Source organism: Ochlerotatus camptorhynchus, unplaced genomic scaffold (assembly GCF_037179485.1).
Source record: "Ochlerotatus camptorhynchus isolate MF236.1 unplaced genomic scaffold, CSIRO-AGI_Acam_v1.1 ptg000176l, whole genome shotgun sequence".
Lineage (NCBI taxonomy): Eukaryota > Metazoa > Arthropoda > Insecta > Diptera > Culicidae > Ochlerotatus > Ochlerotatus camptorhynchus.
In genome coordinates this window covers 3,068,069-3,095,944 of record NW_027040666.1, presented here as the reverse complement: position 1 = coordinate 3,095,944, position 27,876 = coordinate 3,068,069, and the positions used below count along the sequence as shown (strand labels likewise).

Genomic DNA, 27,876 nt, shown 5'->3' with positions numbered 1-27,876 from the left:
AATTGAGTAATATTTCCTAGAGAGAAAAAGAGATACAGCAATACAATTTAAATCAATCACTGAGTTAGCCTAAACGACCGTACAAGGACAAGGTTCAGAGAAACCTCACCCATCACTTCGCGGTCTCAGGTGGCACATATCTGAAAATTTCCCCTAATTCACCTCCGCGTCGCATTTTCAGCTTCATACACTATCGTCAGTTCTGTGTCTCAGGAAAAGAATAGTGCTCAAATAAATGATATGAAAATAGGCTTTCTTTCTCACATAATGTTCAAAAATACCAGGGATATATGTTTTCGCGTTTCTTTTTTTTTTATTTCTTTCTGTACTGAAAGGACATTCATGAAAGATAGTTCAATGGGTAGTCAGAAATAAACGACATAGGGATGTTTGTGTTTTTTGGAAGAAATGTAGAAAAACTAGAGACCATCAGCATGTTGTTTTCGATCATAAGATAAGAATAATTTATAATCACAAGAATTCTATGATAATTTATAAAAAAAAATATAAAGAGAGGTAAAAACCCTTCAATTTTTCACATGCTTTCACTTATTTGTAAATTAGTAGTAAATCACACACATTTTGTCCATTATTTCCGCTGTTATTCTTTTCTTGCTTTTTATTATCATTGCATTATCCTTATCATATTGATTCGCTTGTTTATCTCATAGTTATGCTTCTATTTATGCTGTCCGACACAAAGAAAAAACGGTTCTTGCTTTTGCAAATTATGGATCGAAATCTTGTTCATACCTCAGCAGTTTCATCGGAATAATTAATACAGTTACGGATGATAATAATAGTAGAGTAGCTTATGCGTTTCATTCCATTCTTTTTACCATCAAAAATGGTCTTCAAGTTTTCACATTTTGTTTTCAGTTTTACATGTTTCTTCGTCCTCCTGATTTCAACATTACAACCCACGCTCATGCTCGTATCCTATGACTGTAATTCATCTCATGTGCCATCGAAGAATGCGTAAGAATTTATTTGTTCTCTAAGTAAGTTTCTTTGCTCTTTAACCCTTCCCTATAATCTCCGCTCTTGCTTTCGCAATCTATCTTCCTTTCAGTTCTTTGATTCCACCAATTCAGAGAGATGCTTTATGATTTTAAGAGCTAATACAAATTACAATTTCTTATCATACTGAACTGATTTTACACAAATACAAGAGAAATACGCTCACACTGCCGCCGTAGGCTGTAAATAAAAGAGAAAGAGAGAAGAAAAACAAAATAGAAAATCAAACCGTGACGACAATTTTGAGCTTTTCTTTTTATTCCTTTTATTAACGCGCGCAACAACACTCAAGGTAGCAACAACAAAAAAAAAGAATTAATGGGAAACAAACCCGAACACAAACAGCCACTACTTTGAACTTTGAAAGGAAGGAAAACAAAATTGAGAATTGCTAATTAAAGCAGCAAATGTCCTTTCTCTCAATCTCACGGAAACAAAAGAAAAACAAAAACTAGCAAGGGAACTTATAAATATTGACTTTGCAAAAGAAGAAAAACAGAATCTCCTCTTTTTACTCGTTCTCATTCTTACAATTAGCATTTTTGCAACCGTTTTTATTTTCCTCGTTTATATCATTCCTATAGCAGTAGTAAGCTTACACTGTATTGTTTTTTTTTTTTTAGTTTTCAGTTTTTTTTTTAATTTTTATTCAAGTGTGTTTCTAATGTTTAAATTATAAAAAGCAGTATGAAAGTTTACCTCTTCTAATAACCACAGGTAATTAGATAATCTCCGAGCTTTTCGACTATAGACGCCGCTTGCTGAGGCTGGACTGGCTCTTCGTAAATTGATACTATAACAGCTGTGGATGAAAAATACGGGAAAGCAAAAGAAACAATAAATGTAATCAATTCGTTCGCAATCGATTCGTTAATGGTCGGGTCGGGATTGATTGAAAAGTGATGATGGAGACCGCATGCTAGCACCAAACTGATACATAGAATTGCAACGTAGACTGGCAGTCGCGACGTGATGAAATTATCCATTGAAAATTTTGAGATCTTCTATACATTTGCATACCTAAGACCGTTGTACGCATAACTGTCATACGTTCTATACAATTCGTATGGCACACGGGACATTAATGCGTATATCGATAGTATGATGAAACGTCAAATAATCTATAGTTTCATGTTCATGTTATTATTTTCAAAAAAAAAAGAATTTGTGAACTTATAGACCACTCGGTTTTACTTCCCTTCAGATCTCGTGATCAGAGATTTCAAGACCAACAATTGAAATGGCCTTAACTCCATTTTGTAAACAAACCTTGTAAGGCCATTTTCTCGCGAACCGAAGTCCGCACAGGCAAACCAACATAATGAAAAGGTAGGGGAAATTCTTCTCTACCCGTTTGTGGTTTAGGTTTGCGAATGAAGGTTTAGGTTCGCGAGAAAATGGCCTTACAAGGTTTGTTTACAAAATGCAGTTAAGGCCATTTCAATTGTTGGTCTTGATTTTATAACTCAGAAAATCTCAGCAGCGCCGACTGGGATTGAGCCCAAGCCTTTTGGGGTGAAAGGCAATCACGCTTACCACTACACAACCGACACCGCTAAATGCTTTGAAGTTTGTAAGGGGATTAGAAGTTAAAATTTCTCAATTATCGCTCTAATTTGTGTTCAAGTAGTCCAAACACTGTACAAATTTAATAAGTGGGTGCTATAAAAATTACTAATGTCGTTTCCGTTTTATCGGTGTAGCCACACCGGTGCTACACTACCGTACACCGACATAAATTAAGGTGTAGATATCGGATGCACCTTTGTTCACAAACAAATTATGTTGAGCTATCAATGATTCACGCTTATTCCTGCTTACCCTACACCGGTGCTACACCACAAAAACGAAAACGGCATAAGGCTTGTTTATTCTTTGTCGTGGCGGAGTGCAATAAATTCAAACAAAAAGTTTATTAATTAAAAATATATTGATAGAGTTTTTGATATCATCGGTCAAAAGCATTGTGATGTCAAATCACGGAATCAGAAGTTTCCCACCTTCTTTAGCAAAATACTATTGCCTATGCTCGAAGTAGTACTGGAAGAAGCATTTTGTTTTTTTTTTTTAGTTACCACCAAATAATTATCATTGTAACATACACTGCTCAAACGATTAGAATCCACTAGGGAAAATCCGCATTAGTCCGCAAAACTCCATCCAATTTTTGTGAAGTTCAACGATTTTCGGAAACCGGAAAAAAAACTCACATTGGTACACTTCCACGACCGCGGTAAGGACAAAACTTGGCAATGAACTTCATATTCATTAAATGTTATTCGAAATTTAAAGAAAAATAGTTCACCAGTTCTAGTTCAAGTTACGCACAAAGCTGAAATAGTTTACTCCGCGGAAAGTGTTGGCAGCTTTTGAAAACAAAACAAATCACGTTGCCAAATCGTCTGATAATGTTTCCCCGAATCTCTGTACCTATATAACGGGTGTTCAATAAAAAATGAAAAAAAAATTCAGTCATATAGCTAGTAAAAAAAAAGTTTTTTCAACGAATTCAGTATTTTTTATTAAAAACATAATGTTTATTCTTCAAAAAAACGCTAATGAATATTGGAGAAGGGGCCCTGGTCAACCGTACGACGCAACTTAGTCGCGATGCTCTCACAAGAGCGCTGGACGGCACTGAAATCATTCTCATTTTTTATTGAACACCCGTTAGGAATACTAGTAAAGATACGCTACACAATGGAAAACAGTCATCGCTGCTCTTCGTATTACTACACTGATGTTATGTTTATTGTTTTGCTTTCATGAGTTGTTTATTGTTTACGAATTGTATATTGTGATTGAAAATTAATGGTAACAGTTTAGGGAAGTAAATAGTATTAAGAAAACGTACTAGCTCGGACCAGGCAGGATGCCTCTCGGAAGCAATACAAATAATTCAAAGTGTCGAACGGTATCGCGTTCGCTGGTAGTACACCGATGTTCTCCTTGTAAACAAAGACGCAGCGTAGGGCCATCCATCCTGGCCGAAACAAATAGTTTTGCCTACACTCGAAATAGTTAAATAAAAAAAATCAGTTGTTGGTTCACAAGCTGCATCCAAATCTATGCCTAGTTGACCAATCTTATCTTAGATGACAAATGGATTAACTGTGCGTAGTACTATTGAGCTTTAGATCAAATGCGTTCATCACTAGGAGTTGTAGGAGCAAATTAAAAACCGTCCCGAACTCATCAAGTGGAAGTTGTTACGAGAAATTTGAAGAACAGTTTATATAAGTTTATGAACAGCCCCTTACCTATCTTACAATAAACTTCCCTGTGCTTCTCTAAATTGCGTTGCACAGCTATCTCTGAGAACAACTCCTCTGAGGTTCTCTGAACTTATCAGAGATCGTCTGAGAGGACCAGTGATCCAACGAAATAGTGTGATGCTTGGAGACCTTCAGAGAGAATGGCTGTAAGGTCGATTCCATAGTGAGAGCGAAGCGAAGTGAAGAGGCGAGCGAAACATTGAAAAGAATAATATCAATAATGGAAATCCATACATCTCACGCCAAAGTCAGAAGTTCAAATCTCAGCCCGGACAAGTCACGAATGACCCAAGAGCGTTAAAGTAGGGGGAGGAGGAGCATGGTGAACAGGTGGGGCAGTGAGCATCCCGCAGTTTGGCCCTGGATCTCTAGGTGCATGAAACAAATCAACTGGTAGTAGGTGCAATATAATTATGGCCCTTATTACCGTTGTCACTTTACGGTGAAGTGACAACTTATCACTCACGGTGAAGTGATTCCCATTTGATTTACACGGCAATCACTTCACCGTGAGTGACAACTGGTCACTTCACTTCGTTTTCACCGTGAAGTGAACGGCCGGAAGTCCAAGCTGGTGCACGGGATGCTCACTACCCGAGCAAAGTCGGTTAACAAAATGAAAGCAAATCGATATTAAAGTGTGCAGTTCCTATCATAATGAAAACTCATTTTGATTTCAAATGTTGCGACATAAGTCTGATATCATATTGTGCTTTCATTATGCAGTCAAGACGTTTTAAATGAAAGCAACTTAACTTGAAGTTCTGCTGTTTACGTCTTGTTTAAAATTTAATTGAAATTCATCTGTCGTTGAACTAATGATTATCTTTTATCTGATTTGTTTAACACATTTTAGGTCATTCGTGACTTGCCCGCGGTGAGATTGGAGCCTAAGTCTTTCAGCTTGAGAAACATGAATGGTAACCATTTACTCTAGGCCCGTATTCAGTTAAACATTATGAATGCAAAATCAGTAATCAAATTGATTTCATTGAAAGCAGGATTAGTTTTCCGTTTGCTTCAACAGTGTAAAATTTTGCTCTCATTTTTGCTGTGTTAACCGTTAAGTCAACCAAAATGAGATCAACTGGAGTATTCAAAATAAGTTACATCATAACAGCAAATTTTGATTTCAATTTGATCTTAAGCTTTGCTCGGGTATACCCCACCTGTTCACTATGCCCCTCTTACCCCTAACTATAAAAAAAAGATGGAAATTCTTATTATTGATAGTATGTATTCCTTACACTCGTTTCAACGCTTTGCTCGCCTCTTCGCTTCTCTTTGCTCTTACAATGGCATCAGCAGAAGTTCTCTTGTTCTCTGAACTTATCAAAAATCGTCTGAGGACCAGTGATTCAATTAAATAACGTGATGCTTGGAAACCTTCTTAGAGGTTCGACGAACTTCGAAGTTCTCAAAAGTGCACCGTCGCGAGATTCCATCAAACCATCTGGCAAATATCATGGCCTTCATGTGAGAATGAGAAACTATGTCCTCTCACCATCACGATATGAAACTACACATATCATGAGCTTTCTTGTAATTTTCCAATGAACAAGGGAAGGGCAGTTCAGTCACCTTAAGAAAATCATCACTAATGATACCAAAAATTCAGTGGGAACGTATGATTTTTAACCAAATTGATAGTTTCAAGCCCTACTTACATCATGAATACAAATTGAATATTAAAAGTAACGTCTGTAATCTTATGAAAAAAGATTTAAAAAATGTTCGTTTTGTAACCGAAATAAAACCGTTGGAATAAAATAAGCACCCTATCGGGGTTGTTTGAGCGCCTTAGTAAAAAAAACTGGTATGAATATTCTGTTCTCATGAGGATTTGATAAGGATCAACAATGAGCAGTTTTAACATGAAAATATTTGAAAGAAACAACTGTTTTCTGTAGAATAAATTACGGTTAAGAAGCACTACCTATTTAAGCCTATATTTGTTCGACCTTAACTGATTTTTTTTTACCAAAGCAGCTGCTACAAAAGGTTATTTCATATGATGCATTTGAAAAAAATAAGTAGAAAATGTTTTAAATATCGGTGGTGCTCATATTGCCCCGTATGGGGGCTGTGTATAGAGATGAACTAGAGGCTAAAAATCTCCATAATAAAGTATAAAAAACGAATGGGGGCTTAACAGACTACTTCAGTAATATTTTGTTAAGAAGTTTTTTAATGTTTCTTGAAATCTAGAAAAACATCGTGTCATATAAGAAATAAATAACCATTTATATAGCTGCTTAAGGAATATTAACAATAAGTTATAAAAACTACTGATAGACCTTATTTTCTGATGCAGAAGTCTTATAAAATTTTGGAAAATTAAGCTAACGGGTGTTCAATAAAAAAAATGAGAATGATTTCAGTGCCGTCCAGCGCTCTTGTGAGAGCATCGCGACTAAGTTGCGTCGTACGGCTGACCAGGGCACCTTCACCAATATTCATTGACGTTTTTTTGAAGAATAAACGTTGAAAAAAAAATTTTTTACTAGCTATGACTGAAAAAATTCTCATTTTTTATTGAACACCCGTCAGTCTAAGATTTATCGAATATTCGCGAAGTATTTTTTGGAATTAAATGGATAGTTCAAGTAAGCTTCAAGCATCAATTCTTCAACAGATTTTGGTAAAATTAATTCAATAAGTTGATTTATACGCAGGTGGTCACATTGGCGAAGTTACCCCACTTTCTCCTACTCGTGAGATTAATTCTCATATACCTAGTTTTGACAGCAAAATTTCTAATTGTTTGAGATGAATTTAGGCAAGCAACAGTATGAGGTACAGTGGACTATTTATGTAGGATTTCCGCAGTACAACTAACAATAATATCATTAAATGAACAAGAAATTGACAGAAGTATATTTGTAAAAATTACATAATTTGAAAATTACATTGGCCAGCCCTGGTCATGACCAAGAAAATGAGATGTTGTTCTCATCCGATGATAGTGAGAGAAATATCTCTGTAAAAATCGGGTGAGATCTTTCATTTAAAATTACATTTGCCAGCCCTCATAAGGTAACCAGAGCTTCAAATAAAAAATAAGTTCCGTTATATGAATACAATATCGTTATGATAAGCGATACTCAATAATGACTAAAAGTACACATTTTCGAGGGAAAGTAGAATTACCCATTAAATGAGTAAAATGTTTACCAATTCATTAAAAGCTGTTCCTCATTTGTGTAGTAACAGTTACTCACTAATGGATAGTCTCATTTTCCCTCAAAATGGGTTAGCTAGTACACCGCTACTAAAAAAATAATGACGTTTCGATTTTTCTAAAAAAATATTTGGAAAAATAAAAACGTGCCGAAAAAAAAATATTTTTGGGGTGGTAAACTTCCCTTAAGCCTGTTAATGTTGACAAACAAAAATGACCCATCTTGTGCTACGGGGCTGTCCATAAACTACGTAGACACTTTAGGGGGAGGGGGGGGGGGGTTGACAATTATCCACGGTCCATACAAATTTTAAAAATTTTGTATGGGCGATTGTCTACGCAGGGGGAGGGGGGTCAAGAATCCCAAAAAACTGTCTACGTAGTTTATGAACAGGCCCTACCTTACCGTACTTTTCGGTTACCATGTACGGTATCTCAATACTCTCAAGATAACAAGAAACAATGTTTAGAATATCTCTGGACGAACTAGTCACCAACAATGAAAATTTCACGAACTGACTGAAGACATGAGTCTCTATTTGCACTGAATATAACGTTTAAAATACTACACTCATATGGCTATTAATTTATTTCATAAGTTTGAAAGAAAATAATAAAACAACATTTCAAACAACACTACCTACCATCACATTGGAAAAACTTCATCCTATCTGACGATGGTGTTAGTTTGCGTGGATGAGCTAAGACAATTATCGTTTTATCGATGTTTACAAAAACAGGTACTTCCTTTCTAAGATTCATCCTTGGTTGATTAAACTGTTCTGATAATTGTCAGACACCCTGTAATACGACTAAAATGGTCCAGGTGTGAAGTGAACCGAACGGTATTTATCACTTTCTTCTGCAAATTTTGATCAACAATACTATAATCAGTTTGATGCTAGCACAAATGTTAGAATTACGTACAGACGTATGTCTACTCAAACCAAGACGTACATCTCGATAGTATTCGTGTTACTCTCTGCATCATCCAAGTGGGTTGAATCGATCAATTATAGCCACCAGAGGAGGCCTAATCGACTCAGATCCACAGATAATGCAAACGAAGTTTATATAGAAAAAGAAAACAAAAACAACGTTGTTTGTGCAACTTACCCTGCTGCGTCTTCATACAATGTACTCCCATCTTGCCCAGCTTAGCTCGGATTACTCGATCGGTTCCGGACAGGTAGATGTAACGCTGGCCGGCCAGTGTCACGCCTCCTGAGGTGAGCAGTTCAGTTTTGTCGAAACCTTGCACTATTTTCGCCAGTTCTTCTTTTGATACCTAAAGTAACGCAAGATAGAGAAACAAATCATCTGAATTAGTACATTGTAATTAAATGATGGGTACATAATTAAGGAACCTTGGTCAACAGGAGATCAAAACATACTTAATACGACCGTATGAAACGAAAGCTAATACATATTTTGAATAGGATGTTCTATACTTTGCACTTAAGTCATCTGAGAAAAGCGGCATTTAACAATGTTTTTGTTGTGCGATCTTGCAGTAAACCGAAAATATTTATCAAATTCACAGTGTGTTATTTTTAACCCATGTAGAACAAAAAAAAATGACATAGCATCTATAACGATATCTAGAGCAAACGCGGTAAATGACTATGTGTGAAAATAAACCCATAAGCTAAGCTTCTCATGCGCATCTGTTGACAATTTGCTACGTTCCCAAGCGCGGAAAGCATTTGAAAATATTCAAATGAAATGAAACAATTTCAAGCTACACTTTACCCCAAGGCCGATCTACGCATATTTGTCGCATGTTCTAAAAGTTACAAAATATTGCATTAATTACAATTCAACAATATTCCTGTTTTAATGAAAACTGAAAAATGTCTTTATCGAAATCCATTAAGCTTATTCTAATAAGTATATTTATGCCGAGAAACTTGCCATGGAGCAGGAATTTCTACGCATATCAGTCCCACTACGAATTGTTTCCCCGTGTTGCTTTGATGACCACGTTAATTTTGACGCCTTACGCGTATGTTAAGTATGTTTACGGAGTATGCTCCTTGCGAAGTTTTGAAAGTTCTTGAATAATTTACCTATTCGAACAAGCTATTAGTTCGTTGGCATTGCTGCAAGCGACGATAGTGATATGGAAGCTGATGTTTTTCGCAGGTTTGATCTGGACGGTTAAACGAAAGACTAGTTTACTGAAGTAGGTACTGTACCGAATCCCCGATAAAAAGTACTGTTTTATGAATAAAATTTAAAAACGTATACAAGTAACATGAGACAGAATTGCGTAGAATGGCAGCGCAGTGCGTAAATATTACTAATCATTCATCTTGATTTTCTCCTGACCCGCTTTTAGGCACGTGGGTCGGTCAAAAATATTGAGCAACGCCTGAATGAGAAGGTCATTCAAGGTCGTTCAATCAGCGGTGGTTATGCAATTCACTTCAGTAGGTGGTTGTTGTTATTAGGGTAGCTAAAAGTTTGCACTGGAGTGATGGAAGTGGATGCAGTTCTCGAACGTAAATAGCTTATTATAAAAAAAAAAACAACCCTGAGCGACACAAATACATGTCGGCGAGACAACGACATCACGTTGAATTGTGTTTCCTTTTAAGTAGATAATTTTATCGCATTCTGGTGCTTTGATTCGAAGCAACTCGTGAAGTCTGGTGGACATATGTGGCCTCAATTGAATCTGAGAAAGGTCTCACTGCCTCTACGCCGATGACTCCAATGGTTTCATCGGAAGATTGACTGTTCAAATCTGATTGTGCAAACAATCGGTGACGAATCGAATTAGTATTTTGATTACAACGTCGTCGATGAAACGAAGGATTATTTGAGCATCTCTACCAAAGACCGGTTCACAGCCGGTATACGTCACTCTCATGGCCTGCCGTCAGTGCCGTCTGTGGTTGGTGAGGTGCCGTTCGCAAAAGTAGGTGAGTCAAGAAAAAAAGCTATACATATACCTCACATGGTCGAGCGTTTGGTTCGACTGCGGAGGATCGCCAAAAGACGGGAACGTACCGTCCTCGAAATTCGTAAGCATGATGTGTGAAGTGGAAAGCAAAAAAAAAACTTGCATTAACCGCCTAATGAAAAGTGACTTTGTCGTTAATTGGTTATGTAATTTCACTTTTATATGGCAATATTACAAGTCCGATTCAAAAAGGGAGTTGACTCGCTACAACCTAAGTAAATTCTAGTCAGGTTTTCTGAATTATGACAAATATGTAAGCATGTTTTAGAGATAAATACCTGTAGTAAACTTTCCAGAATTTACCAAATTTACCTAAATTAATGCAGTGTGCATAATTTAGGGAGTACATAATCGATTTCGTCTCGCTGCGTAGAGTTTTGAATGACATAGGTATACGAAAAAGGTAAAAAGGGCAACGACTGAATGTGCAGCTAAAATAAGCTACACACCTTATCATTCGGCACCCTCTGTGGAGTAGCGTGAGACACGGAACCAACACTACAGGAATGCGTGGAATGCGTTGAGAATGCGTAACAATTTTTAAATGCCACTACCGGCACGCTCCTTGTGCATTCGTTGGCAATTTTTTCGTTCAAACGATAAATACTTTAGTATCGACTGCATCGACGAGCCGGCATGCGACCAATTTCTATTTTTAGAATCGGAAGATAGTTGACACGAATGCCTTCCGATGGGCACTTTTGACATGGTGGCTACACAAACAGTGTTTTTGATACTAATGACCGCATAACATATACCACAAATCTACAACTATGTGTTATAATGCGGCCTTTCTCAACATAAAATTCCCAAATTTATGATAGCTTTTTTTCTTTTCTTTATTTAGGAGATTTTCAGCCGCAAGGTGGTTCATCTCCTTTCAACTCATGCTTTGAAATATGATATACTTATTAAATTCATACGTTTGAAAAATTACAGTTTTTGCTACGATCAACAGCCATACGGGGCATGACGGGCCACCACACGGGACAAAATGAGCACCCTAATAAAAGTTAACGTTTTGGCTTTGTTTTTGCTAGAAAATAACATTAAAATCATGTGAAATAGAAACATGTATGATTAATTAACAAAAATATTTGTTTCGGAATTTTGCATGTTTTTTAAACAGATTTCTAGATTTACGCGGATTAACGAGTTTACGCGGTTTATTTTTACGCTATACGTAAACCCCGCGTACCAAGCAGATGACCGCACGGTAAGGAAAAAAATACTCAACATTAAGTTTATAAAAACTCAACGTTGAGTTCTATCAACGACTCATAAATCAGCCATAGCATGCCCAACTGTCAATTTTCGACCGAATCTGCTATCAAAAAAGAAGTCGGTATCCTCACAGAATCATGTATCCAAATGATTCGAAAAATTTAATCAAAATAACGATCAATATTTACGCGATAATTTAACTAAACACTAGCTTTATATTGCTTATTTCTTATATCTTTATTAAGGAGACTTTCAGCCCTGGGCTCATATATTTTTTATTGTTGTTTTACATCAACAGGCTGGATGAAGCCCCAATGATATTAACCATATAAACTATAGTTTTAAAAAATACATTCAAGCATGGTCATAGCATACAAAAAAAAACATTCTTATAGTCTGTTACTCCTGCCGGCCAAAAACAGAAGAAAACTTGGATTTATCAACTTCCCGACTTTTTCCCGGTGTTCCTGGATGAGTTACCACCTTGCGGTAAATTTGTCATCAAAGAGGAAAGTGCAGCACACACTTAGATTATTTGCTGAGATTGGCTGCGCCGAACAGCTCGGCATTTATTTTTGCTGAGATCTCAGCAAAATTCTCGTTTGTTAGCTGAATCCAGGCAAGTTTTTCACTGAGATCCAGCAAAATAAAATGCCGGGCTAGTCGGCGCTGCCAATCTCGGCAAAAAAAAACCAAGTGTCAACGCTTTACCGCTGTTTCTAGAAGGGTTTTAGGATAAAAGAAGAGCAAACTGACTGAGTTTGAGCCAAATGAACTGCCAAAGCCAGTGCCTATTTATAGATGGCGTAACATTTAAAGGGGAGGGAGGGTCTACAAATGTTGTATAAGTTATAGGAAATACGCTACGAAAGGGGATACTGTTTAAAATTGGTGAAGAATGCCCCCTTATTTAAATTGGCAGTGTTGCCAAGGCAGTTTGTTTTGTATACACCCCTCTCTTAGCTTGAACCCTCACTTGTATAGAAATATTTTGCATATTTCATGCTAAGGAGTCACCAAAAGGTTCTGCCAAACCAGTATAAAAACCTTATTTTAGCGTGCCTGCATACAATTAAGTTTCATTATATTCCAATACCTTCGCGTTTTTTGTATAGACTGTTAAATTTGACGTCATTCATTTGACAGCAAAACTCTTCACCATGCCTCCTCAATTCAACACATTTTACTAAGCCGATAAGACGCGACCATCAAATAGTATTAACTCAAAACCTATTACGCGCAGGTATGTTTAACCATAATTAAATGCCAGTATAATGCCACCAAACGTAACAACCTGAAGCGAAAAAAATACATAAAATAAAAACATTTAGCATGCGTTACACTAATACACATTCAGTGCTCAACGAACATTCAGCATTTTTTATGTGGGTACATGTGTCATTTGCTATCATCGGAGAGGAACAAGATAATAAAAAGTGAAATTGTAACTTTCGATTTCTACTTGGCACATTTTTATAGCCTTCACTGTCTGCTGCCAATCATCCCACGTTGGCACGCATTCGATTTTGGCTTGCGCCTCCTTGACGAATCCCAATCATATAAATAGAATTGTACGTTACGGTACTCGATGCCAGAGATGAAACTTTGACCCCCACCAAAGCATGTTGCACTGCTCTATCATCAAATCTAAGTGTGTCGATTAGTCACCACAGGTGATCAAACCTATCGATGGAAAAATACAGATATCTTGAATTCCATTTCTATAAATAGTCTCTTCGGCGACTCATCGCTGATGTGTACGTTTTACAGCTTGTACTTGGTACAAATAGGGAAACCGTCAGCCAGACGAACGCAGCGAGATGCAGTGGGAGAGTAAATCACTTGAACCGTGTTTAATTGCCACGAAAAGGCAAGAAATGATACCCATGTGGTCACACTCCAGTAACGCCTTTTCCGTTTCTGTCTCCAATGTATTTTCCTTTCAGGCCAGTCGAAAACTTAACGGAACGTGCACCCGTTCAGAGCTTGTCCAGTTGTCCAACCGCTTTCGATGGTTGTACTTTTCTCTTTCTCTTCGGAGCCGGTTTGTTACCTATTGACATTTCAAACTGATTCATGCAAGTAGAAAGCAGCTTACAATCATTTCCAACATAGGTCGGATATGGGTATCTACTGCTCGGACTATGTTTGAAAAAAAGAAACAAGTCTTAACAACAGATCGAAGATATCTACGGCAACAGACCCTGTGGCACTTTGTTCAAAATAGCATGATTTGATGAACAGAGAACTACGTACGACGATTGAAACTCGAGTAACTGGACGTGCTTCCGTGCGGTTAACAACACGCGCATCAATCGTGCTCTATCTAAAGGACCGAGAAAAAATACATTTTCCAACAGGTTGAGTTACTTAAACACGATAGGAAGAAGCAACTTGTTTGATCTTTTGATGAGAAAAGGAGATACCTACAACCAGATGCAGCTAAGTGAATACATTCGGCACTGTAGAATAACCTGTTTCTACCACACCACCTGGGCGACTTTACGATTGGGATCATATCAAGTATAGAAAACATGTTCGTAAAGTAAACGTTTAACATGAATCACCTCATCGGTGTCAACAATGAGCGAGCATATCGACAGTAATTCATTCGATTATCCTATCAATCATATCGACCATCCTACAAAAATGCTCCTTATTATAAAAAATCGCAACCAAGGACTGTGTGATTTGAATGAGGTACGCACAGAGGTACGTTCAGACTAGAGAGTTATAAGGGGGTGCTCAGGCGGTATAGATGAAGGGACTGAATTGGGTAAAGGGACGACATCTTATCCGTTTGACAGGTCTTCTGCTCGATTAGAATAACTTTTCCTATGACTTTTTTTTTCTTTTGGTTTGTCGATCTTGTTTTCCGTGCTGAGCACCAATGCTACCGACGTGCCAGGAAGGCAGCTCCCACACCTGGACCCTACCTATCGACCCATCAACTCATGAACCGGGGGACCAACGGCTTTACTTCCCTTCCGAAGGAAGGCGTGATCAGAGATGTTATGCCTCAGAACATCCCGGCGGCGCCGACTGGGATTGAACCCAGGCCTGCTGGGGTGAGAGGTAATCACGCTTACCACTACACCACCGGCGCCGTTATCCTATGACTTTGACATATAATCGATTGTTCCAATTTCTTTCCTTAGTCGTAACATGTTACAAGGCTATCTTGATGACATTTCTCTTGTAGATAGTTATTATAACATGCTACAAGAGCTGTACTACTGGTAACCGCAAGTCAGTCCCATCTGTATTATTTACCAATTTTGAGTTTGCATCATTATTCAGTTTATCTTTCTATGTTTTTTGAGCTGTGCTATTAAAAAAAGGTGGTTTGTTCTATAAAAATTAAAAACAATAACAAGTAAAATTGTCCCACAGTGAAAAGTAATCGCAAGTCAGTCCCATTAGGAAAAAATCTAAATCTAAAATAATCTATAATTCAACGTCACAGCTATGATTTTATGCTTGCTACTATTGAATTAAGCATGTTAGAAAACGTAAATCATCATGAGATTTGAATCAAGACAGATTTTGTCCACTTCCCCTAGGGTATCCAGAACATGTCCGAATGTGGCCAATATAATTCTTACGATCCTCAAAATGACCGCCAATGGTTATGGCTTCGAATTTTCATGTAATTTGATGTGTCGCATGATGAATTTTGATATAAAAAGGTTTTACCATTTCCGTGGATATCCGGAACATGCCCGAGTGTGGTCAACATGGTGCTGGTTACTCATCAGAACTCATATTGATCTTCTTTACGAATTCTAATGTGAATTGATTTATCGCATGGTAAGTTTGGCACTTTTTTGAACACATCTGGTATCAAGACCCATACTTGCAGGAATATGTTCCGGCCATAGCTCCGGGACCAGCGGAACGATTCCAGAAACATTCAATAACGTTCTATGGGACCATGGTATCATTCTACTTTTTAATACTATGCCAAACTAATCCATCGTCATTTCTCTTTGACGTTAAATGTAACCGCAAGTCAGTCGTTCAGATGTATCCATAAAATTGAAATTTCACGATATTTTACCCAATATGTTTTACTAAACATAGATGCAGTCTATCACATTGTATGTTAATTTTCAAAATTATCCCTCTAAAAGTGTAAAATGAGAAAGCCTGTAAAACTTTGAACGTCGTTTTCTCATTGAATGTCATTTCCCCGAGCACCATCATCCCGAATTCCATCGATCAGCAATGATTTCAAATGATTTCTTAACCCGCTCTTTCCCATGGTAGCACAGATGATTAACAACTTTTTCGGTCCGTCTCATGTTTGTCAATCTACAATTAAATAGTCAGTACTTTTTTAAGCTTCTCCGTGTGCTTATTATTCTCGTCCATATGCATTCTTGGGGATTGAACTGATTAACTATTGAAAAACAATTAACATACCAATTAATTTTAAACAAAAACTTTTTTTGTGGTTCGAAAATAGAAATAAGAACACCACATGTCTTGACTTGTGCTTCACAAAATTCATTATATTATAAAGGAATAAATGTTTTCAATTCGATGCCTAGACATATCAAACGTTCAGCAACACTTACAAAATTTAAAAGACACTGCATTTCACACGTTAAAACTGTCTTTTGAACAGTTATCCAGTGGTTTTTTTTTATGAATTGACAAATTATATATCTTGACGAAGTTATCTCTAACGGATTATTTTATATGGATAGCTGTCATAACGACTTTTTAATAATTATTGTAGCACTGCAAAAACTATTTCTGTTCGCCACGAGGGTGATGATGGATTTTTAATATTTGATTTAAAAGTAGATTAATTAAAAAAAAAGTAGTCTACAAAGGTTTGAGCCTCGCGCGCGTATTACGGATATAGGTAGAGAACTAAATTTAACATTTGATAGAAAAAAGGCAATTTTGAAGTTTATTTGGAAGATACCTTGAGTTAGTAGTAAGTTTTCTGGCAAATGTTGGGGGTTCGTGAACATTCCTGACATTGCTGAAAATTATGATAGCATCAGATTGCGGGGTTGCTAGTGTAATAGGATGCTTTGTTGATTGTTCATTAACTATTGATTGCTTGTAATACTTATGAATATTTTAGGTGGACAAAAAGGCGAACTAAGAGGTGGACGCCTGAGCTTTTCCACATTTATATCGCTGTGAAGCAACTGTAAACTCTAGAGGGAATTTATATATGTAACTGAAACCAGTTCGATTTTTTTTCCAACCTGGTTAAAATGTCATAGGGGAAATGTCGGCTTCGGCAATACCTTTACCTATTATCGCCAGGGGGTTAAACAAAGTCCTAGAGCACTCAAATTTGGCCAATAGTTGCTCTGAAACACAATGTATCCACATGCCAAAATTGAGCTCTCAAGGACGTTGTTTACCCCCCTGACGATAATAGGTTAAGGTATTGCCGAAGCCAACTTTTCCCCTATTTAATTATCTTAAAGATAAATCGTCCAGCTCAAACCTTTGTAGGGGTAAGAGGTTGGACCATCATCATCATCATCATCATAATTTTAAGCTGTATGGAACATCTTTTGTCCTAGCACTTTATCCAAAAATGTATGTTTGCATCTCAAAACAACCAAAAACCTTCTGGGAAGTAAAGGGTTAAGGTCGAAATACACGGTTCCAGTGAGTTGATACAACTCACCATCGAACTGATAGTCGGCGTTCAATTGATTTGATATCGAATATAGCAAGTCCAAACGCTTTATGGTTGACCATTTCGCAGTTCAAGTGAATTGAACGCAGAATAGACTCATCTAAACCGTGCTTAATGGAATCAATTTTAGACTGTTGTTTCGAACTTCATAACACTGATTTCCTGAGTTTCCTGAGTGTACGTACTTAAGTACATCATGTTTTTTAAGCTTATGTGCATAAGTGTATGGAACAGGGTTGTTAATCGATAACCGTCGATAGTGTTAACGAGGGACGGGAATGTGCTATCAAATCAGAAGGCTAATCATCCATTAATGAGATGTAAATAGGTAAGGCCCAGTGAATTTGTTGTCTCTTTCGTTCTCCCGCTGTTTAAATGGCTGAAGGAGCGTGACGTCAAACTCTGTCATCCATTTCACTGGGCCTCACCTGTTTATATTCATTGATTTTCTATATGTAAATTTAGTTCCAAACACAACAAACCATCGTTGCTTATGGCTTGTTGTCGTTTGGAACCAGTTATGCGAGCTAGGCAACGATTGTTCGTATTTGGTGATAACGTCTGCAGTGGTATTTCCTATTAATGCAGACGATAACGCAAACGTTACCGAGGATTAACGATTAACAAACCTGGTATGGAAGATTGACGAAAAATGAAAGAGTGTCTCAAGGTCCCCCAAAACAATCGACGTGGACAACCCCTATACAAACAATATTATAAATTTATTGGAACATTCAATACATAATAGCTGGGTTTAATGATACAGCTCCCACTCGCTCGAAGTTGCCCAGGCTTACATGGGATTTCCTGTCAAAAATAACTGTCAAACCTACCTCGAGCGACTAAAAGCTTGTTTGACCTGCTTGTCTCATCCGATTTGCAATTTTCTTTTTTTTTTGTTGCAAACTGCCTGTACAAAATTCTAATTGGAAGTAGATTCGTTTGTTCTTCTTCTTCTCGTAAGCCTCGTGGTCATACGTCAAAGTCTCGAGCGAGTTCGACCCCCTAAAACTTGCTCGCACGAAATCAAGCCGAACAATGGATTAGATCCAAAATAACAATGACATATTCTCTACTTCGAGTTCGTCTTTGCATTCCCGCGGACATGCATAGACATTTCCAGCTTTTTTCAAAACAGAGTTCGATAAAAGAAGCCACCATCGAGCACTTAATACGATAAGCACGGCAAGAAACGGTTTTGCAGCCAAGTTACTAACGAAAGTTAATGAAGAGAATCGATCAATGTTACTTAGGACATAATTCATTGTTCGGCTTGAAATAATGCGAGCTGTTATCATATCGCACTCGCTCGTGTTTTGATCAAAACTAATGTTAACATTAAACAATGGTATTCAATTGTATCGTTCCCCCTATTAGCGAAACGTGCCTTATCATACAAGGTTTTTAGAAAAGGTAAACATAAGTACTGAGTGTTTACTCATTTTGCTAAATAAAATTCTCTGAATTTTTCTGAAAACTTTCAGGACTTTAAATGTGTTAAAAAATTTAATATTGTGAGTAAAACTACAATTTAAGAGCCACAAACGATTTTTAAAACAATCTAGTGACAATCAGTTTTGAAAGAACAGTGTTACAAAATCAAAACTAATAAAAATTGAATGAAATTTGTATATAAAGTTAAAGACATGCAAGATAGTCACCATCCATTTAAGATATTTTATTGTATGGAGCTATGGACCTATTAGCAATACCAAATTGATAAATGAATAACAAATTAAAGGCTTAAACCTCACAATTTATTTGGAACCCTCCTTTGAATTATCTAAAAAGTATCACCGGTATAACCTTAGAATACACCTTGGAATTCCCTTGGAACTTTCCTAGGTATTCTATAGAAATGTTCCTCAAAATGTTGTTTCAATTTCCTTAGAATTCCTTCGGAATGCCCTTGAAACTTTCCTCAAAATTCCTTGAGAATACTCCAAAGAATTCGTTTGAAAGTATCCCCAGAAATTTAATTTATTTTTCCATAATTCGCTTTGTATTCTACTGCTTTCCATGGGATTCTACTCACAACTACCTAACTTTGGAGTTCTAATTAGAATTTATTTGCAGTTTTCCTCCGAAATCCTTTAAAATTTTCCTTAAAATTAATTTGCAATATAAGTTATGCTACCGACGCCAGGGAGGCAGCTCTCACACCTGGACCCTACATATCGACCCAGCAACTCATGAAACAGGAACCAACGGCTTACCTTCCCTTCTGAAGGAAGGCGTGATCAGAGATGTTATGCCTCAGAACATCCCGGCGGCGCCGACTGGGATTGAACCCAGGCCTGCTGGGGTGAGGGGTAATCACGCTTACCACTACACCACCGGCGCCGCTATCGGTATTATCCTTAGGTTTCACCTGGAAACGTACGTTCCTCAGAACCAGTGCTGCAAAATCTCGGTCATACAAAATTATATTGACAAAACAACTTTCGTCACCCACTCGAGCTAAACATGATCTTCAGGGAAACCATGTCAATTGTTACTAATAAAGTAGTCAGTTTTTTTTTATTCTTTATTATTGAGATTTTTAGCCAGAGTTCATCTCATCAAATTAGTCAGTGAATTTTTGTTATTAGCTTAATTTGTTACGAAATTAAATTAATTAAGCACAATGAATCCATGGACCGTCAAAGTGAACAAGCAATTACGACCATAATTGCCTTGGTTAAACTAATGTGAAAAAGAATGCATGAAATTACACTTTTTGTTATTAGGCGAATTTCTGTCATTGACGAAAAAAGGAATGTAGTTTTTACGGGAATTTAGTTTATGAGAGTAAATTCTTTCAGTGACTATGACAAAAATGATTGTTGGCAATATCGAGTAAAATCGTCATCTGCACATAGTAAATCATCACATTTGATAATCATGGTTTGTTTAATTTCTAATTTCAAATCTTTTGCTACAATACCAAACCAACATCTTTACTGTCTGTGGAAAGAGCACAGCTGGAGCCGCTCTAAGTAGTCAACAAAACTTCGTGCGGTATATGGGCTATTCATGCGTTCTATCCAACGACGGCTCATTTAGGTAACACATGTTTGTTTGCATAGCTGAAGGCAGGCTGAGTGAATTCTTTCTAGAAACTCTCGCCAGCTGCCAGAGGTAAACGTTGACAAAGCTCTCAGCCTGAAGTTTACATTCCGGACTGCCAAACAAGCAAAAGCGAAACTTGAACAATTACATTATCATCACATTTCACGCTTCCACTGTAGTGCATCATAATGAGAGAATGTGCTGTTTCAGCCATGAGAAGAGAGGCATTCCTCTAGCCTGGCATAGGAATAGTAGAGAGCTTATGTAAATACGTGAAATTTGCGGACCATATGTTAGCCACTTAAATATATAAACATTCACACGCCACCGGCGATTTTGCAGCTTGGAAAGAAAAAAAGCATTATGAACGATGGATATAAATATGTTAATTTTTCATTACTCATACTGTGCCTGTCCTCTCGTATCTTTTTATTCTCCCCTTAGTTTAGTTTACCTATTCGTGAGTCCAAATTAAAATCGTAACGGTTTAAATTGTTTACTTACGAAAAATTGTACCACCAATCGCAAATTAAAAACGACCGCTGTTATCTTATCTTTTTGAAATGCAGTTTCACCCAAACCTACACACATGTGGATTGATTTCTGATAAACATAGCTGACAGACGTGATAACAGAACAGGATATGGGTACGGGCTGCGCTAATTACACGCTTCGCTAAGGGGAAACGTTTTAACACATCGTAAACTCAACGCCCTTCACTAATGATACAAGATAAGAATCGATCGAAAGGAAGAAGATTCTACACCGATAGAACCCCTTCACATGGTAGGCAAGACAGATTGTCATGAGGCTACATCGTACCTCCGGTTGTCAGAAAGTAGATACGAAGAGAAAGGAGGAGGCGAACCGTAGAAGCAATGAATATGAATGAAGAGAGAAATAAATATGTTCGTTGTGTTGTACGCGTGTTTCAAACTGTCTGGCACAGACACTAACGCAAACCTATGAGTGAAATGAACCACCCAGCCAAGAGCCGCAAAATGACTTCATGAACAAAGAAAAAATCCACGAACCAGTCGCAAACCGGTCAAATGCTGCTTGCTATCGCACAATGGGCTTCACAAAATGCAGACATGGGACACACTTTCATTACATAAGAAATAAATATTTGATCGCCATAACATCCAGTAGTACATAATTCCAATAAACACTTATGTTCATCGTTCAAGCGGTTTATTTACATTACGCTCGGAAATAAAAAAAAAGTTAGTAGATAACTATTATAGTAAAGTATAATACAAACGTAATAGATATTTATTTGTTTTTTTTTTTTAATTTTATTTTAACCTGCAAAACAATTAAGTTTTGATGTTTACAATTCCATAAGCAATCACCATCACCATACCATCAATGGTTGATGTTTAGAAATGGTCACCTGAGCCTAGCGAAGACAAATCGCAATCACCCTCAAACAGCTGCGATGGATGTCAAATTGATAAACAAAACAAATCAATGCGTGACTTTCTCGTAACGAATGTAGTTATTAAGTGTTGTTTCGTTTTTGAAAAGCAATTGAAATGCTGTGTTACGCAAATTGCCGCTATTCTCATAACAGTCCCATCTAGATAGGAAATCCACATGATATGGGACTGTTATGCGAATAGCGACAGCAAAGTTATCAGCTACAAATCAAGTTCACCACCTTATTAAGGTGATACGATACAGAGTCCTCAAATGACCGTCAAGATGACTGACATGCACTGCCCATAAAAGCATAATTGTCCCATCTTTGCTTAATTTCCTATTTATATGGAACAGTTATGCTTTTATGAGCAGTGCACTATCAGTTCAGAAAAATCCTCGGATACCATTGTGACTTCGTGTATGAAATGTGCATCACCAAATTTTCTTCACTGCAACAAACGTGGGAAGCAGTTTTATCTTTGTATTGCCGCGGAAACATTTGTATGACAAACTATTAGTATGAGGCTTATTTGTATAATAAAACTCATGCTCATCCATGGTCACACTTATATAGTTTTTGTATAGTGCTCATTATACAAATAATGCTCATGCTCATAGTTTGTCATAAAAGTGTATCCACAGCATATGTCTTTGATACATGATATTTGGGTTCTAGAAATTGTGAAATTGTAATAATAAGATCGATCAGAAAAAAAAGTGTTTCAAACCGTAACACCCTAATAATTTGTAAAAAAATAACAATTGACTTTTCATTAAAAATCCGACGTCCATCCGTTTCGTTCTTCTAGCAAAAAAAATCGATTTTGACAGTTCAAATTCATAACGTTTCCGTCAGACTCAGATGGGCGCTTAAGTGACCTCTCGCTCGGGAAATCAAAAAGCATGACGATCCTGTCCGGGTCATCCTTGACATTCTCCTCGGGAACTCCGTACAAGGTGCGCGGCTCCTGGTATTGATGAGAAGTTGCAGATGTAATGTTCCACCGTGTTTAAAGTGTCACAGGTGTCTCACACCTCCAATGTTGTGGGAGGTTTTGAGGTGTCCTCGGAAATGTTTTTTTTATTATCGGACAGAAATTGTAGAGTTTATAGTTAAACGACGAAAAAATTTAAAAAATTGGTTTTCAATTCTACATTTCCTGAGTAAAGAAAATATCAACAACAAATTTTTTTCTTGTTTGAAAATTTCTTATTTTTCATTGGTAAATATCAGATTGGTATTTCGTACCATTTCTCAATGGCCAACTAATGGCCGCAACTAATCTTTTCCCTATTTAGATTTTATTTTTTATGGATTGCTGAGATAATTTCCTATAAAAGTTTCTTTCTACGATACTTGGTTCCTGAGTTATGAATTTTCAAAGTACCTTCGTGATGACCAGGAAAATTCAAAAACTTCAACTCTAATTTTCCGAAAAAATTTATGAAGGGCAATCTAGGTTACTCTTAACCAGGTCAAAGAAAACCCACCTCTGATATTTAGTGCGTCTGTGCGCTAGATATTCTAAGTCGATTAGTCTGCAACGGCTTGCATAAAGGGTGTGCCGTTTAAAATTCACACACACTCAAATTGCTCTAACTTTTGATCTGTTGGGTAAAATTAATTGAAATTTTGCGTAGACATAGTTTAATGTGTATTGTTTACGCTCTGTGAGTGGATTTCATCAGGTGATAGTTTTCAAAATGGTGACGAAAGAACAGTGCGTGCGGTTAACAAGACCGATCACAAACGCGTGGTTGGGGCCTTTAAACTGAAACCGAACGCCTCAGTTAGAGATGTGGCTAAAAAGTGCCATGTGAGCAAGACTTTCGTATGTTTAAGGTTCAGAAGTCCCCAAACCGTGACGAGAAACTGCTGCGTAATGGATGACGAGACATATGTGAACGTGGACTTCAACCAGATTCCAGGAAACCTGTATGTGACTGTCTAGGATAAGTGTGATGTTCCCGAGAACCTCCGGACACAGAAGATGTCGAAGTTCGCCAAGAAATTCTTAAAATGTACTGCAAGCGATTTTACTTGCGGAAAGCGGAGTACAACTTTCGTTACCGAATGCCAAAGATAATCATAGGATTATTCAGGGAAATCCTGAAAGCATCTATGAAAGACACCTGGGATTATTATAAGGAAATTCTTGAAAAACTTCCATAGATGTCCTAAGAGAAGCTATTTTCTAGAAATTTAGGAATTAGATACAATAACGGCTTGAAATTCCCTAATATTAGGCCCATACGTAAATATCGAAGGAAAGCATTATTTTACATTGTTTTTCAATAGCAACCAAAAATATTCATTTGTATTGTCCAGATGACACATTTTTTTAAGACAAATGAAAGAGCTTGACATTTTTATTGATGGGCCCAATCTTTAGATCCTTAGGCCAACATAAGATCAATTTTTCCTATATCTACATTTGTTAAAGCCCAGAAATTTAAGATTCAGGATTCGGTAGATAGCTGTTAAGATATCAGCTTACAAAATCATTATGATCCCGGTCTAAGGAAACTCATCGAAGGGGAAAGTCTCATTAGCACTTCACAAGTCGAGCCCAACATTAATAGCCTGATCGACAAAACCACCTTAGGCCGTCGAAAAAAAATGAGACCAAGAATTTTTTATAAAGGAAAATAAAGTCGTTAAGGTTCTGAAAAGTAGAAAAGTGCACATCAGTTTACATACAGAGGTATTACAAAGTACATAAAACAGTAAAAATATATGCAAAAGTATGTTGAGATTGCTTACTTTACTGATTAATCAATCGACTCCCGAATCTACCAGTTTTCCCGAATGGATGCTCGGCATAAGCGATCAATGATTCCATCGAATGTGCTTACGCGAGGCAATCGGATAGAACGGATCAAGGATGAGAATAATATTGAGCTACACCTGCAGTCGCTGACGGTGAGATTTGGCACATCTACCATTAGCCGGTGCCCCATAACTAAACATGGACTGCTTGATAGATTTGAAAACTGGCATTTTGATTCAAGCGCACAAAGCACAGTAATAGCGAATTGATGTATTATTCAGTTCCAACCTGGATCAAGCTTGGGTCTGTTTGTTTTCTGACAAACGCCAGTTTGATCATTTGTTTTTTAAATCTACCTCAGGTTGACAAAAAGTTCGGTTCACACTGGGGTGCAAAATGGAACTTGTTCCAACCCCGATAAAAAACGAATTCGCAATTAGATTTGTCCAGCTTGCTGATAACGAGCTTGATGTGTTTGTCGAACTTGAATTTAGTGTCCAGCTCAATACCAAGATACTTGACGTCATCCACCCAAGGTGTTCGTTGCCCGTTGGTCTCAATATCTCAATATTCTTGGTGAAGAAAATGACATTAATTTGGATCCTCAATTTTTTTCTGGTATTCCTCGAATTGCTTCTGAGCATGCTGCAATTTATTCATAACTATCTCAGGATCAGAGTCAGAGGAGAAAGAAGCAGTATCATTGAAAAAGAATACGTAAGAAACTCGATTGCATCTGTTGGTTTTGATGGCGGACGTTAACGTTAGTTTATCGTTTGTTCTTGTAACGTGTATCGTGTCGAGATTTGGTCTGATAAAAAGTTTGAGTTGGAACTGGGTTCAATTTTTATATTTGTAATTTATTTCTAGCTTTAACGAAAACCTGGCTGTTGTAGAACTTTATATCAAATCAAGTCAAAGATAATATTATCTATGCAATCGATGGCATTGCAATGTCCGAGCTAAAATCCAAAAATTTGTCATGCTTGTGTGACTCCTTATCCAAATGACCAACGGATTTAACACTTTCCCTCTTGATGCATGTGCTGCTGATGGGATGGCTAGACAGCAAAGGAGAAAAAAAAATATCTCCAGCACGGCATTGGAAAGCAATGATCCTATGGACGGATCCGGACAGCGCAACACGCAATCCGTTACTACTAACACACTAGTGCGCATACCACTACCCAACCCAACCTTTTTGCACTAATATGAGTGCACTAACGACTGTGCTATACCATACTCGGGCATTGTTGGCTGTCAGGCTGAACTCGATACTGGAGTGAGTCAGGACTCTGCACATCCAAACACATTCACTCTACAATCTTCATCGGATTCGAATCGAGCGAAGTGTTGACGCGGAGTGGGTGGGTGGGTGATTTGAGAGGAGACTGCACACCAGCTTCTCGAAAATTTTGCACAACTCCCATGCCAAGTGCGCCGTTGCCATGTAGGTACAATCAACACTACCTACATACTAGATAGATGTACAAGGTTGGCTGGTAAGCTGTATCGTAGTATGTGTGCAAGCTAACTGTACTGTAGTAGGCGCATATCGCGAAACTGTGCGGTAGTGGTTGTACTAGTAGAATAGTGCTGTAGTAGTAAGTACGTGCATTCATCCCGACGACTCAACGAGTCTCCATTCATTCCGCTTGTTGCCTTGTCACTGCCGCTGTATTGGACCGTTTTTCACTTGTATGCGCGCAAAGAATAAAAGGAAGAAAAAATCCTACGAAAATTCACCCAAACGCCATTTTGAAAGTAGGGCGAACCGGCAAATTTTTAATCGATGTTTCCACACCACCAGATTACGGACTAATCAACCGGCCGGATTAACAGATGGCGAGATAATTCCTTTATCTGTTACCGAGCACTGCAGTCGCATTTGCCGGATGATTAATGTCTAGGCCATGTCATTGCTTCATTTGGCCTTAGTAGTGTCGGCGAATGAGTCAGCGTGGTATCGAGACATTGGTCACACCCTTGAACTTTTTTTTCCTTCCACATCACAACTACCCGACTAAAGTTGATAGGGACGTTTTCCTTGAACAAAAAATGCAAAACCCTCTCTAAAACGTCCTAAACCGTGAGGGCGTTTCTGCTAGAGATAACCGAGGTCAACGGCACGCAACGTCTGAGTTGACCAAGGAGAAGCAAAAGATATCAAGACAATGTAAAAGTGACAGATACTTACTTCGAATCCTTCTGATTTGGCCCAAATTCCACCGTCATGACCGGCGATGGCCGCTTTCGATACACACTGGGAAGCCAGGAGCTGATTGTCAACATAATCCTGCCAGCTCATTCTGTGATTCTTTTCTTCTTCCTGGTGTTACTTAAAAAGGAAATTTGTCACTTCTACGAGTGTTGCTACTCAAAACCGAGCAAATTTGCTTAAACTGGAAAATCGAAGAAAGAAATATTCTCTGTAAAAATAGCTTCTTTTCACACGCTGTTCAAGAAAATCCTTTCGCCGAAATTCAACACACACGCACACGATTTTCACGTCCAAAAATACTCTGGAAGAAATATATTTTTTCACGACGAATTCGCGACGACTGAACTGAAATCTGCCGCTAGTCTTGTTTTACGACAAGTAGAAGACTGAAAAAAAAACTTGCCACCGCTATACTTCGAAAAGATGATTATACAAATACGAATACACTCGCAGCAGTACAAGAGACCTCTTGCTATGCGCTAACCGAATACAGACAAACTGTAAAAGGAAAAAAAAAAATCCTAGCCCCCTATCAAGGCGTATAATATTGCACCGGTATTCCAGACAAAAAAAAACGAAAAAACTACGCGGATCTGGACATTTTCTGTGCGTGAAAAACCCGAAATTTAAATCACTATCCAAAATCCGACAAACCAGCGCAACAAAAATCTTCCAACACTCACTTTTTATGTTGTATAGAGGGAGGAAAAAGTTGGGACCTGAGTGCTTCGCTTTTGCTCTTCAATGGCACACGGGGTGAATTAACACAAACGATTGATGGCGACCGACGAGATGCAGAACTGTCCAAGTCCGAAAACCGTTTTGCTTCGATCGACTCTTGCTCGAGAGTTCTCCCTCTCTCTCTCTTAAAGAGAACGGTTGGAATGCTGCCGTTCCTTTTCGACGCAAGCGAAATAGTGCACCTATCACGCTCTCTCACTCGAGTTGCTCTCACCGTATGCGGCATAACAGAGAGGACGAGTCTAACCGGAAATGAGTAATCTGAATGTTGAATGGAAACATGGCCGACACCGCAGCTAACTTCACAAAGGTGCTAAGCTTTTTG

General features: G+C 37.7%; 1 protein-coding gene across 3 annotated transcripts; it reads right to left on the bottom strand.

Annotated features, from left to right (window-relative positions):
• Positions 1 to 289: 289 nt before the first annotated feature.
• Positions 290 to 27,652, bottom strand: chic (profilin chic). 3 transcript variants are annotated; one of them, XM_065222709.1, is made up of 5 exons: positions 27,494 to 27,652; positions 26,787 to 26,991; positions 8,593 to 8,764; positions 1,720 to 1,822; positions 290 to 1,200 (listed from the first exon to the last, which is right to left on the bottom strand). In XM_065222709.1, the coding sequence occupies exons 2-4, from the start codon at positions 26,895 to 26,897 to the stop codon at positions 1,725 to 1,727; spliced, it is 381 nt and encodes a 126-aa protein (XP_065078781.1). In that variant the 5' UTR covers positions 26,898 to 26,991; positions 27,494 to 27,652; the 3' UTR covers positions 290 to 1,200; positions 1,720 to 1,724. The 3 variants fall into 3 exon arrangements, with proteins under 3 accessions (XP_065078781.1, XP_065078782.1, XP_065078783.1); XM_065222710.1 differs by having other exon boundaries at positions 290 to 1,822; positions 27,530 to 27,611; XM_065222711.1 differs by having other exon boundaries at positions 290 to 1,822; positions 26,787 to 26,927; positions 27,494 to 27,608.
• Positions 27,653 to 27,876: the final 224 nt, after the last annotated feature.